A 13,502-nucleotide genomic window follows, 5' to 3' on the forward strand; every position below is an offset into this window, starting at 1 on the left:
TTAAACTCAGAAAGTGAGATTCTTCGGATACAGAACTCGAATGACAAAAGCTCGAATTCCTTTCGCCCTAAAAGATCAGTCGCCCGAAAATACCTTTACCCACATACAAAATCTCCAAATGAATACGCTTGTAGATTTTCAGGTCTGTACTCGCGGAAGTTCTTGGATGCTCTAGACTAGAGTCTAGAACACCTTTGGAAAATAGTTCTCTACAGGACTATGCTCCATGGACCTGTAGGATCACTATCAGTCCGTGTAAAGAAAAACCTTATAACTATTTCCATCATCTCAAAAATCGAATATCTTACAAACCTGAAGATCAGCAAAGAAATTATCTTTAGATATCTACACAGTAATGTTTCTCGTAAAGATGATCAGCAAGAATACCTAATCTCTCTTATTTTGCTAAAGACAGCACCTTCGCAGATCTTAGAATTTCGAAACATGTATTCAAGGCGGTGCTCTTTTTTTAATGTGATTAATTATGTTGCAATACTTTTTTTTATATGCCTAAACATACTTATGATTGGTAGTGTATACGAGTACTTACGTCATCGTAATCATCATCCTTGCTTTTGATGGCAGCTGGAGCCGAAGCTTTCGTCGTTGCACTAGCTGTCGGTTGTGGCTTTGGTGGTGGTGCTGATGCTGCTGCTGCTGGTTGAGGAGCCGCTGCCACCGGTGCACTTGGCGCCGGAGCGGCCACAATCAGGTCCGATTCGTCATCCTGCAGCAAATCCTCTAGCTGAAACACCGCACAACAAAGAAGGAAAAGCACCGATTTAATGCCATTGCATAACCAATCTAAAACGCACGCACCGGATGTCAAAATGCCCCCAACTTTGTAATCGATCGGTCATGTTTTCCATCACTGTTCCAGTCACAGAAATAACTCCCCACCATTCACAGTTCTCTTACCGTTGCCGTTTTGCGTTCCGGTGTGTCATCCTTGCTGTTGCCGGCCGATTCCATTCCGCTATCCTTATCGGTAGAAATTTCGTCCTCATCCACTTTATCCACCAGCACAACCTCGGGATCGGAATCCATTCACACACCCACGGCTTACTGTGTTGCGTAGCAAAAACTTCTCAGGCCAAACACTTCCTGCACTCGACTTCCCCGGAAATCAAAAGAAAACTTGCTCGTTTTATCAAACCGCCGCGTTTTACATCGAAATTATAGTACGGGAATTTCAGGCCAGACTTTTTTTTCCTCTACAGACCGTCGCCAATGCGCACCTCACGACACGAAAAACACATGCGACCAAAAGAATCCTTTCTGCTCACTGCGCTGGCGGCTGCGGGCGAACGAACGAGCAAAAGAAAAAAGTGCGGAAAATCGATCGGCGCACGACCGTAAAACGGCGATGACAGTTCTCAAAAGTTGACAGTTCTCAAATACGACTGAAGGATTGTTCGAAAATTGCGTCCAAAAACTACAAATTATTAACCCAAATTTACACGGAACCACCAAACTACCCAAACTTGAGTTCGTTTAAGATCAGCCCAGTGACAGGCATTGTTGTCAACATCTGAGTAACGCAGACTCAATCAGGGACGCGGACTCAAGGAGGAGTCCTCTTACCACTAATGTGGTCCTTAGTTGTAGACGATTTTCTAAGAAGCTTGAAGGAAAAAGGTTTCGAAGTTGTGGGCTTTGAAGACGATAGTGAGAGGAAAGTATGACGAAACTGTTTCCGAGAGAATGCAAAGGGCCCTAAACTATACACATTCATGGTGTATTAAGGAGGGCCTTAGCATCAACCCGCCAAAAGTCGTAATAGGCTCCTAAAGTCCTATCGGGATTCTTGTTTTAAACCACAATATATGGTTCAAGAGTACATATTTACTCAATTTTTGACGTTTTTATTAACCGTAGTTGAAAACATATAATTTTTATTTTTTTAGCCTTTTGTCTCGTCCCTACACTCAGGAAAATTGCCTCATACTTAATGGCAAATATCCATGTGCCAAACCACATCCAAAGCAACCAATATCCGATTACGCAGGCAAATTTGCGCATGAATAGTATGTGCTCCAAATTGTATGAGTCGCTGCTGTATGCCCGAATAAAAAATACAGTAGAAAAACCGAACGTTGTATTGTAACAGTACTGTTTAAAACCATATTTTTACAATAGACACCATTGTAAAAATAAAAATACAAAAACAATAAAATGTAATGTAAACACCATACAGTAAATTGTAAATAAGATTTTTACAATATTCTATACGGGTTGTTAAGTATCGTAACAATATAAAAAAATATTTTTCTCCATATATATTTTTTTGCAAAACCATACATTATATTGTAAATGAATTGTTATAAATTCTGATACGTGGGTTTTAATAAACCGTACATTGTATGGTACACGTATGGTTTCAAACAATAAAATGTACTGTTAATATATTGTTTTTAATTGTAATTTCACTACTGGTTATACATTTAATTAAATGGTTTCGGAAAGGTTCTCTTTTGTTATGTTGTATTGTTTTACATTAAATAAACCATATAATGTTATATTATCTTGTCATTTTCCTCCTGTTAATGGCATCTTAGGCTTGCTATAGCATTATGAGAATGCGCTTTGGGAATTCTCCAGAGCGTTTTGGATAACCCTTCATATATTGGATTGCCCACGTCTAAAGCCTTCAGTACACGCTTTGCCAAATGTGCAAATATTTGGCAAAATTTGACAAATTTATTTGTCATGTGCAGTGTTGAGAATACTCACCTGCAAGAATGATACTCACTTGCTTCTATCTCTGTCCAGAAGCATGCTATCAAAAAATTATGTTTGAAGGTCTCCCGCATAGACAATTACAATTTGTATTATGTTCCAAACAGTATGTCTCCTGTTTCTGTTAATGTTACTGTACCACAATCAGGTACTTTTCTGTTGAAAACTATGAAGCTCGTAGCATTCGACCATCAGCTACGGTCTAAGTAACGCATACCAATTTGTAACAGTATGTTATACTGTGCAGAAATTGTCAAATATTATAGCGATGAAAACTAGTGAAACATGGTGGGAATACGGACTAGCCATTTCTCAAATGGTTTGTGATTATATTTGCGCAACACACTTATACATGTGTATATCACTGTATCAGAGAAGAGAAGGGCATCTCAGTACAAACCGAACAAACGAAAAGTGATAAATTTTAGGCGTGAAAAATCGACTCGATTTATTTTGTTTCTGCTCATTTCGTTTCCATCGTGTATAAACGTCAAAACAATTGCATGGATCAAAGTGTATTGATTATTTCAGGTATAATCAAAATTAATGAACAGATGATGTCATATCGATGATAAATTATCTTATTCTTCGAAATTTCGTTTCATTGAAAGCATATCATTTGTTGTTTCGACCACTATTGCAATAATATGGTACACGTACCAAAGATGTTTTTTGCAATTGCAGGCTGTTATAGGGCATCATAATGGTGTTTTGTCAATTTTTCTTAATTATCATAACGATTTTATACATATTCCCACCACTATTGTATCGCCTGCCCTATTTACGGTTTTAAGAGATAAGCAGCTATGACTATGTCCCCGAAATACATTCTAGTTAAACACATTTTTTTGTGAATCAGTTTTTGAGTTGGTGTACCTGCCTCCGAAATACTTTGCTTATTCGTGTCAACACGGTTGAAATTTTCCGCGTAAAAAGTGTGGCTTCAACCGCTAGGTGTCGCGACCAACAGCATGAAATATTTATCAATTTCTGACTCGGGAGATGGCCTTCTCTTCTCTGACTGTATGCCACTTTAATTGAACAGTTTGCCAAACTGTTGCACACATTGGTATTTGTAAAGCCCGAACTTCTCAGTTTGCGGCTTTTTTTTCACAAAAAAAAAACAAAATCTTTCGTGAAGTCGCCTGTGAGCTGTGTGAAAATCCCAACTAAAAACTTGCTGCAGTGAACGAGCTGAAGTTTCTGGAGCGGTCCGGATTAGTCAGGGGTAAGTTTTGCATGATTATTCCATATTGTAGTGATACTCATAAATCATCGGGTGTTAATTATATTGCAGAATTCGTGAACTTTCTCCATTCCGCCTGACTCCGTGCGACTGCGGGGGCTCCGCAAATTCTATGAAATTCGCCCCCATCCGGAAGAGGACCCCAGCAATCATCGTTAGAGCTACCGGATCCGGGATTGCCTCGCGAGTCGGGTGATTGTAGCAGTATTATGCGTGGATGTCAATAAAAGTGATGTGCTTTGAAGTTATAGCCGAGGTGGAATATTTCTTGAATAAAAAAATCTCCGATGAACGCATAACAGATTTTTTATTTTAACGGTTTTAATGTAGATGAACCATATACCAGAAGCTTAATTTACCATAGATGACCATATGTCAAGAATACCGCATACATCGTTCGTTTTCCTTCCAGATTTACTGTTTTACTGTTCTCTAATTATTTGCCATGCAATGAATTGACTGAAAAACTGGATAATAAATTGACCATATCATTTACTGTTTTGCGAAAAATTTGTTCGAGAAAACGAGCGATTTTTTATGGTAACCTATCTTAACCGCCTATTCAACATACTGTAATTTGGCAGATTACCATTTGTCAAACTGGCAAATCTGTACGTGGTATGGTTAGCTTACTGTTATCTCGGACAGTTTTTATAATGGTTAAATGACAATTGTTAATAGTCATCTACAGTATGAGAAACGCTGCATTTACAGTTCATGATTATGCGGGCTTTTACATTGTAGTTTAATCTAAAAGTTTGCCGAATAAAGTAAAGATCGCAGACGCATACCAAAGTTGTGAGAGAGCTGTGAGTACGAGGTGAGTAAAATTCGTGTAATTCATACTCATCTTGTGCTCACAGCTCTCTCATGGTTTTGGTATGCATTTGCAACCTTTACTTTGTTCGGCAAACTTTTAGATTAAACTACAATCTAAAAGTCCTTCAAACCCCATATTTTGATAGCATGCTTCTGGACTGAAATAGAAGCAAGTGAGTATAACTTTTCGCAAGTGAGTATTCCCAACACTGGTCATGTGTGTACTGACCAAATAAATTTGCAATAACATTGTTGTGCAAATATTTGCCTAACTTTGTCATGGCGAATATTTGCATATATTACAAATTGAACACCTTTCAAGTAAGTCAATATTGCAAATATTTGGTCATGTTTGCAACTCCGATCAGTACTCGAGTGGCAAACATGTGCAAATAAGAGTTTGCCAGTTGTTTGTCACACGTGTACTGACCATTGACAAATAATAGCCAAACGGCAAACGTCTGCTAACGTCTGATACGTCAAATAGCCAAATATTTGCGCATATTGGCAAAGCGTGTACTGAATGCTTAAGTCTGAGTCGAGGTCTGAGTAGTCTCTGATTGCATTAACAGTTGAAGCTTAGGCTCCCATGCCCCACCAGCCAGATAACCGGGTTTCGCAAACTAAGCATTATTTGTGGCAACACTTTGAGCGGCATGATGGAACTATGCCGAGCGCGCTAAGTATTATTAGACCACTAATGTAGTTGCATGAAGTGGGTGACGAGGTACATAAGTATCATTACAGCGTGCTTAACCGTTATTGCAATATTGAGGCTCCACCCGGATAAAAACTAACCATAGAATGTATAGTGAAAACCATTCCTGCACCATACAGTGTACCAGCTACAATAAAGTGTATTGTAATGATATGGTTCGCTATACTATACATTTACATTGGATTTTTATGTAACAATATATTATACTGTTTTTCTTACGTTTGAACCATTCACTTTTCCGAAACATTATTTTTCCGTGAATTTTTAATTATTTCTGGTGTTCGATTTGAATAGGTCGTATGTTTGCTGTAATTCCTATATGCAGATTCGACCTATTCAAATCAAACACCAGATTTATTCAGTTTAAGATTTTTTCCGTGCTTTGTTTTGTTGATGTTTGTGACTTTTTTGATGCAAAGGAAAGCAAAGAGAAAAAAAGTGAATAAGTTGAAACATCAATTTAAAGTCAATAACATGTTTGAATCAGTGGTAAACCAGATGTCCTAAGAACTGCAGGTCCAAGCAGGGGTCCAAGAGATATGGCAGGCTAAGTGTGTAGAGTGCGACGAGAGAAATACGAATGTAGGCCAACCCGGAAAGATGCAGGTCAGATCACCGTAAATCAGTGGATGAATTCAACACTATTCTTGCTATATTTGCATTTAGGGGAGTTTTCTCCTCTTCTCTCATGTGAACTTGCCTTCGACCACAATCGAATCAAATGCGATTGACAAACTTTATCTTTGACGTAGAGCCATCTTTAACATATGGACTGGACTGAACACTGAAATGACTTTTAATATAGGTTCGTCTGCGGGTTTGCTTTTCAACCTAACTTATGTTTGAATCGGACTTGACAGTTATCTCATGAGTTGTTATGTATTTCAAACTTTAGTAAAACTGGTGCCTCAATATTGCAATAACAGTTAAGCACGCTGTAATGATACTTATGTACCTCGTCACCCACTTCATGCAACTACATTAGTGGTCTAATAACACTTAGCGCGCTCGGCATAGTTCCATCATGCCGCTAAAAGTGTTGCCACAAATAATGCTAAGTTTGCAAAACCCAGTTATCTGGCTGGTGGGGCATGGGAGCCTAAGCTTCAACTGTTAATGCAATCAGAGACTACTCAGACTTAGACGTGGGCGATTCTATATATGGAGGGTTATCCAAAACGCTTTGGAGAATTCCCAACAGAAGGAAAATGGCAAGATAATAAAACAATATATGGTTTATGTAATGTAAAACAATACAACATAACAAAAGAAAACCATTCCAAAACCATTTAATTAAATGTATAACCAGTAGTGAAATTACAATTAAAAACAATTTATTTACGGTACATTTTATTGTTTGAAACCATTCATGTACCATACAATGTACGGTATATTTAAACCCACGTATCAGTATTTTGAACAATTTATTAACAATAAAATGTATGGTTTTGCAAAAAAATATATATGGAGAAAAATATTTTTTTATATTGTTACGATACTTAACAACCTGTATAATATATTGTAAAAATCTAATTTACAATTCACGGTATGGTGTTTTACATTACATCTAATTGTTTTTGTATTTTTTATTTTTACAGTGTTGTCTATTGTAAAAATATGGTTCTAAATAGTACTGTTACAATACAACGTTCGGTTTTTCTACTGTATTTTTTATTCGGGCAGTTTGACCAAAGTTTGAAATACACGGAGAAATATATAACAACTCATGAGAAAACTGTCAAGTTCGATTTAAGTATAAGTTAAAGATGGCTCTGAGTCTGGATTTAAGTATATGTTAAAGATGGCTCTAAGTCAAAGATAAAGTTCGTCAATCGTATTCCTCTCATCGCACTTTACATACCTAGCCCACCATATCTCTTGGATCTGCAGTTCTGGTTTACTACTTATAGCGCATTTAGTTTACCACTGGACTATCGCACTAGTTTTCACGAGTGCGAAAACGCTAATAAAAGTGCGCGATTGCATCAAATCAACTCGGTGTCTTCAGAGCACTTGTTCACCATAGATTGAAGAAATAGTGCGCCGAAGACATCAACCTGATTTGATGCAATCGCGCACTTTTATTTACGTTTTCGCACTTATGAAGTCGCAGTTCGTAGTCCAGTGGTGAACTGAATGCGGTATATTTAAAAATTTTATTGACTTAACATCAACAAAAAAAAGCACGGAAAAAAAAATCCTAAACTGAAAAAATAATTAAAAATGTACGGAAAAATAATGTTTCGGAAAAGTGAACGGTTCAAACCTGAGTGTCGCGGACTGACTCAATATGCTCTCTCAGCGGGAGCCAAACATTGGGAGCCAAACATTGAAGATAGAGGTTATGTTAAACCTTGTACCTGTGTGCTTGATTGAAGAGTATTGCTATCTAGGTACTGCGGATATAATCAAAACTGTTGTCACGATATCTCCATTTGCTGCTATCAATCCGTTGGAAAGCGAGGAGAAGAATAAATATTGTTTTGAGCCCATTTTAGCTAATTTTGTAACAACTATCCATCCAAATTTCCATCGCGAATGGAAAATAATAAACTTTGAACACGACAACAAAATTGGAATAATGGTGGATTGATCATGTTTACCATTTCCGAACAGCGTCGCGACGGCATGTTTGACAAACGCGCTGAGAGAGGTGTTTGCAAGAAAATTGAACGCTCGTGCGTGTTTACAAGCTGTGTGCCGGGAGTGTGTTGGTGTGTGTTGGCTAGCTTGAGAAATAAAACCGTTTCTATCCGCAGCACCTAGGTTCAAACGTAAGAAAAACAGTATAATAAATTGTTACATAAAAATCAAATGTAAATGTATAGTAGCTACAATGTGCGAAGCTTTTAGCGTACCATTTCATTACAATATACATTATTGTAGCTGGTACACTGTATGGTGCAGGAATGGTTTTCACCAAACACCCTATGGTTAGTTTTTATCCGGGTGGTGCCTCCTCGGGTGCCTCATCAAAAGTATGAGTCGCACTAATGGAAAACATTTGTTTACCCCCATTGCAAAAATCCATGTCCCGGACACATAGAAGGAATGAAGATTTTTTTCCCAGTGTAGCTTATAACACATACTTTGAGTGATTTTTTTTCACCGTGTATGTCAGATAGGAACATTTTTGAAATCCCAGTGCGAAAAATGTCGAGCTCAGTCACACAAGGTTGACCTCAAATGTCAAAGTAGAACTATTTACCATTTTACTTATTTCAAATTTTCTCATTATTCCTTTGTTTTTCAAGTTCGAGTAAAGTACGATTCCGATTAGAATACCATGCTTGATCGTATTATTCAATATAAGCGAGATTTCGTCTTTAATTTTAGGACCCTATTGTCCCTTTCACTAGGGGAAGGAAGATCAACCTAAAAGCTTTTAGGCTTGGAGGGATACAAATTCATCCTATATCCTTCCAGCAATAAAAATTTGGTGTGTAAGGTTTGATACTGGATGCTAAACTGAACTGGAATGCTCAAATTGAGTCCGTTATCGGTAAGGCAACAAGTGCGTTCTGGTTATGCTCCAAAACTATTGGCAGGAAGTGGGGCTTGAAACCAAAAATGATAATGTGGATTTATATCGCCATAATCCGCCCAAAAGTGACGTATGCTTCGTTTGTCTGGTGGCCAAAAACAAAAGAGGTTACCACGCAATCAAAGCTTGCGAAAATTCAACGTCTTGCGTCCATTGCTATTACAGGAGCGATGCGAAGCACACCATCAAAAACTGCTACCTTTGCACGAGTACGTGCAATAAGAAGCAGAAAAGGAATTGCTGAGACTTGAACGAGTTGAAAAGTTTATGCCAGGTGATCTTGTAGGTCACCTGAGCATTTCACAATACTTCCAAAATAGGCCAGTAATGAAAATGATTAAAGACTGGATGAAACCTGTGGAGAACCATGATGTTCCTTACAAGTTGCACGAAACAACTCGTGCAGATTGGGAAGTCGGAGGTCCCACTGTTCGTCAAGGATCAATCAAATTCTATACAGATGGCTCAAGAGTTGGAAGAAAAATGGGAGCAGGAATCTACGGCCCTGGAATACAAATTTCATTGGCGATGGGACACTATCGAATCCTGCTCGGAAATCAGTTTGTGTTGCCGAAGGGCCCGCGAAATTGCATTGTGTTGTTTGGGGAGGCCCGATGCATGTTAAGTAGGCGTAGTCTGTACGAGTTTGAAGTGCCTACATCCTCCCTGGACTTAACTCCTTTTTTGTTTTCAAGCTAATCTTGAAACACGTTTCATGTGTTGAATTGCTTTGGTCACATCTGTCATTCGGGTTTCTCTTTTCTCTCGATTTTACTCTTGCGCTATGCAGAAAACTTGGAAAAAATGAGTTTTTTAAAATGGATTTTTCATACATTTAGAACGGTAACTGAGACTTGGCTAAGGACTTGAAACGTCAAAAACCACAGTAGGCAGGACGAAGTTTTCCGGGGACAGCTAGTTACACATATATCTGTATGTAAGTGAGTACATCGGACTATGTAATATTCATAGATCGATGTAACGGTTGCAGCGATTTCGGTGTAATATCCAACAACTTTTTTTTGCTGTGTATTCTAGTGAAACATTACAATACTTTTTATTGAAGCAGGTACACTGTATGGTGCAGAAATGGTTTTCACCAAACAACCTATAGGGCACTGCACTGTTTTGATTTTGTATGGGATTTTGACGTTTCGTGGCCTTGTTGTTTACAAAGTTTCTGTAAGAGTGAAAGAGAAGGAGAGAATTTCATGCAATGCCCTATGGTTAGTTTTTATCCGGGCAGGTTCGCACGCTACCGCTCGCGTCGGCTATAGGGCACTGCACTGTTTAGATTTTGTATGGGATTTTGACGTTTCTTGGCCTTGTTGTTTACACAATTTCTGTAAGAGTGAAAGAGAAGGGGAGAATTTCATGCAGTTCCCTATTGAACCGGTTGATAAATATTAGAGGAAACAAAGCGTACATAAAAAGCGTTTGTGGTTCGATGTTCGAGTTTTGCCATGATAAATAAATAAATTTGAAAATATGTTTATGCTGGTCATTACCGGCATTACCGCAAGCCGACTTTCATTGTATTATTGTCTATCCGGTTGGAATCAAGACCGACATTCAATCAAAAATTGCCATTTTCTTGATCCACAAGTGTCGCAACTGTTTCGCATCTAGTGCGCTGTGTTGCTGACAACAACGGGAAGGATGCGCACTACTTTTGACATGATCAAAAAACGTCGCGATTGTGCGAAGTTCGGTTTGGTGGCGGCCCGACAATAATTCAAGCATAATTTTTCAATCCGACGTAACTCGAAAATGTAAACAAATCCGGGTTAACTGCTGCATGCATGATTCATAAAGCAAATTGAAGAACCCACATCACTGTTTGATGATTTATTGCTTAATTTGTTTAACTAAGCATATTTTTCGAAACGACGTATCTAACTATTTTGATGTTTACAACTTTACTGATAGATACACCGTTTTGATATATGAGAAAACCAAACGACGTATCTAGCCAAAATCAAAAGTAACAGATACACCAAACTGGCACCATACAAAAGCGACGTATCTGGCATGACGTATCTCTGACCAACCCGGTGTATGTGTATTTTTGTCAAAATTCATTGTGAAAATGATATGGAATGAGTAGGTTTTGTTTCTTACCTAGTGCGTGCTAAATCCCTGGTGATGTTAAGCTCGAAAAAACTTATGAAAAGTCTTTTTATAAAAAACTATTTTAGTGAAATGGTCGTCAACATTGACCATGAATTTACTCAGATCAGTGAAAAAGTTAGATACGTCGATTTGAAAAATTATGCTTGAATTGCCCCTATAAGTAAATTAACTCTGGAGCTCGATTTGAATAGGTCGTATGTGCTTTCGTCGATATAAAAATCGATCAGCTTATTTTAGCAATAGTAGCAATATGCATGATATTTCGATGGCTTTTAATGATAAAACCAAAAGCCGGTTTTGTAAGGAATCGCCTATATGTATTAATTTTGTTAAAATTAAACAGTTTCCGCTATAAGAAGCGAATCCAAATGATCGATTTTTATATCGACGAAAGCACATACGACCTATTCATATCGAGCTCCAGAACTCAAAAGTTTAGAAGTGCTCAAAGTTGGGTCATAGACTAAAGTGCCCCACACAATGCATACGTTTGCGTGTGCGTGACAGTAGTTTGACACATTTCCCATGGGAAAACTGTCAAAAAAAACGCAAACCTCGACGGAACGGACGCTATGTGTTCCAGGCTTTAATGTTGGTTGGGTTCTCTTCATATTTTTCAGTGACATTTTTGTGAACATTCCAGTTTTTCGTGTAATATTGCATTGCTATAAAATTGATCTCTTGTGCAATTTACTGGCCACACTGCTTCAACTGTCAAGCTTGTCAACAAAAAAAAAAAAAAAAAACTCGGAACTCTTTGACAAAGGCACGAAAAGTTTTCGTACCCGCAGTCATTCATATCGTCGTCATTGATAGTTTCGAATAAAACAAAATTTCAATCATTCATTTGCGTAGATTTAGTAGCTTTTAGAAATAAAAATTATTTAGCTTTCTTTCGTTTGCGAAGCGGTAATAGGATTGTGCTTTAGAACCAGAAATCGCCGGAAAAAGTGATGTCAAAAATGGAGGACATCGGGAGAATGTTAGTGAATGTAAGTATCTTCACAGTGATGGGGGTGATGTAGTTGGATTGGAAGTAGAAATTCCTGCACGGGAGAAGGACGGCAGGAAACATTGATTAAACAATTATCTCTTGATTGGTCGTTATCGTCTTTCGGACAGTACATAGATCCTACAGCTACCAAGAAGGACGTATCCGAGTGTCTGAAACAATACAAAGCTCTAAGCTGCCGATACGAGGAATACGGTGAGTCACTTATTGATAATTGCTGTTTCAGATGATCGAGAAAGATAACAAGATAATTTGAATTTTAGTGTTTAACGATGGTACGGTGAAGCAGTTGATCAACCTGCAGGGAACGATCCCGGTCCGGTACAAGGGCAACACGTATCACATTCCCATCTGTATTTGGCTGCTGGACACGCACCCTCGCTATGCTCCGATTTGCTACGTTAAACCAACGTCCGACATGCACATCAAAGTGTCCATGTACGTGGACCACAACGGGAAGATCTATCTGCCGTATCTGCACGAGTGGACCCCCATGCAGTCGGACTTGCTCGGGCTGATCCAGGTGATGATCGTCACCTTCGGAGAGTATCCACCGGTGTACTCGAAACCGAAGCAACCCAAGGAACAGGCAACGCCATATCCGACGCGTGAGTATACTCGTTGAACTACAAATCACTTCATTTGATTTTACAGAAGTTTGCGAGGAACAACGGTACAACCTAATACCGTCTAACTACTCCGAACTTCGATTTGAATAGATCGAGATAGAACATTACGATAGAAACATAATTTTCATTTCCAGAATCATTTATGCCACAACCGCCATCAGTCACGCAGAGCCCCTATTGTCCGTATCCAGGGCAGCAATTTCCGCCCTATCCGCCCTCAGCTGGCGGATATGGTGCATATGGCCAACAGGCTCCCGGAGGAAGCTATCCGCCATATATGCCACCCAGCATGCCCACAGCGTCCGGATACAATTCCGGCTATGTATGACCATTGCTCTGTTGCTACTTAGAGGAACACCGTTTATAACCTGATTCAATTCTAGAACCCAACGGCTCAAGGGACGGGCACCATCACCGAGGAGCACATCAAGGCTTCTCTGGTCAGCGCAGTGGAAGATAAGCTGAAGCGGAGGATCCAAGAGAGGGTGAATCAATGCCAGGCGGAGATCCAAACGCTTAAACGCACCCAACAGGAACTGAACGAAGGCCAGAGCAAGATCAACGACATCGTCGGTCGGCTCGAGCGCGACCAACAGGAACTGACGAAAAGCATCGCCGTGCTGAAGGACAAGGAACGGGAACTGCAGCAAGCGCTCGACAGC

At 39.1% G+C, this 13,502-nt stretch overlaps 1 protein-coding gene across 1 annotated transcript; it reads left to right on the forward strand.

The window, feature by feature from the left end:
• Positions 1-11,954: 11,954 nt before the first annotated feature.
• LOC109402595 (tumor susceptibility gene 101 protein) lies at positions 11,955-13,502 on the forward strand (the record flags this gene model as incomplete). The annotated part of the gene is given in 5 exon segments (XM_019675296.3): positions 11,955-12,191; positions 12,322-12,406; positions 12,475-12,819; positions 12,975-13,162; positions 13,224-13,502. Coding segments are annotated over 5 exon segments (936 nt in total), but the record flags the coding sequence as incomplete, so codon positions are not given.

The sequence above is a fragment of the Aedes albopictus genome, chromosome 2, assembly GCF_035046485.1.
Source record: "Aedes albopictus strain Foshan chromosome 2, AalbF5, whole genome shotgun sequence".
In the NCBI taxonomy this organism is placed as follows: domain Eukaryota; kingdom Metazoa; phylum Arthropoda; class Insecta; order Diptera; family Culicidae; genus Aedes; species Aedes albopictus.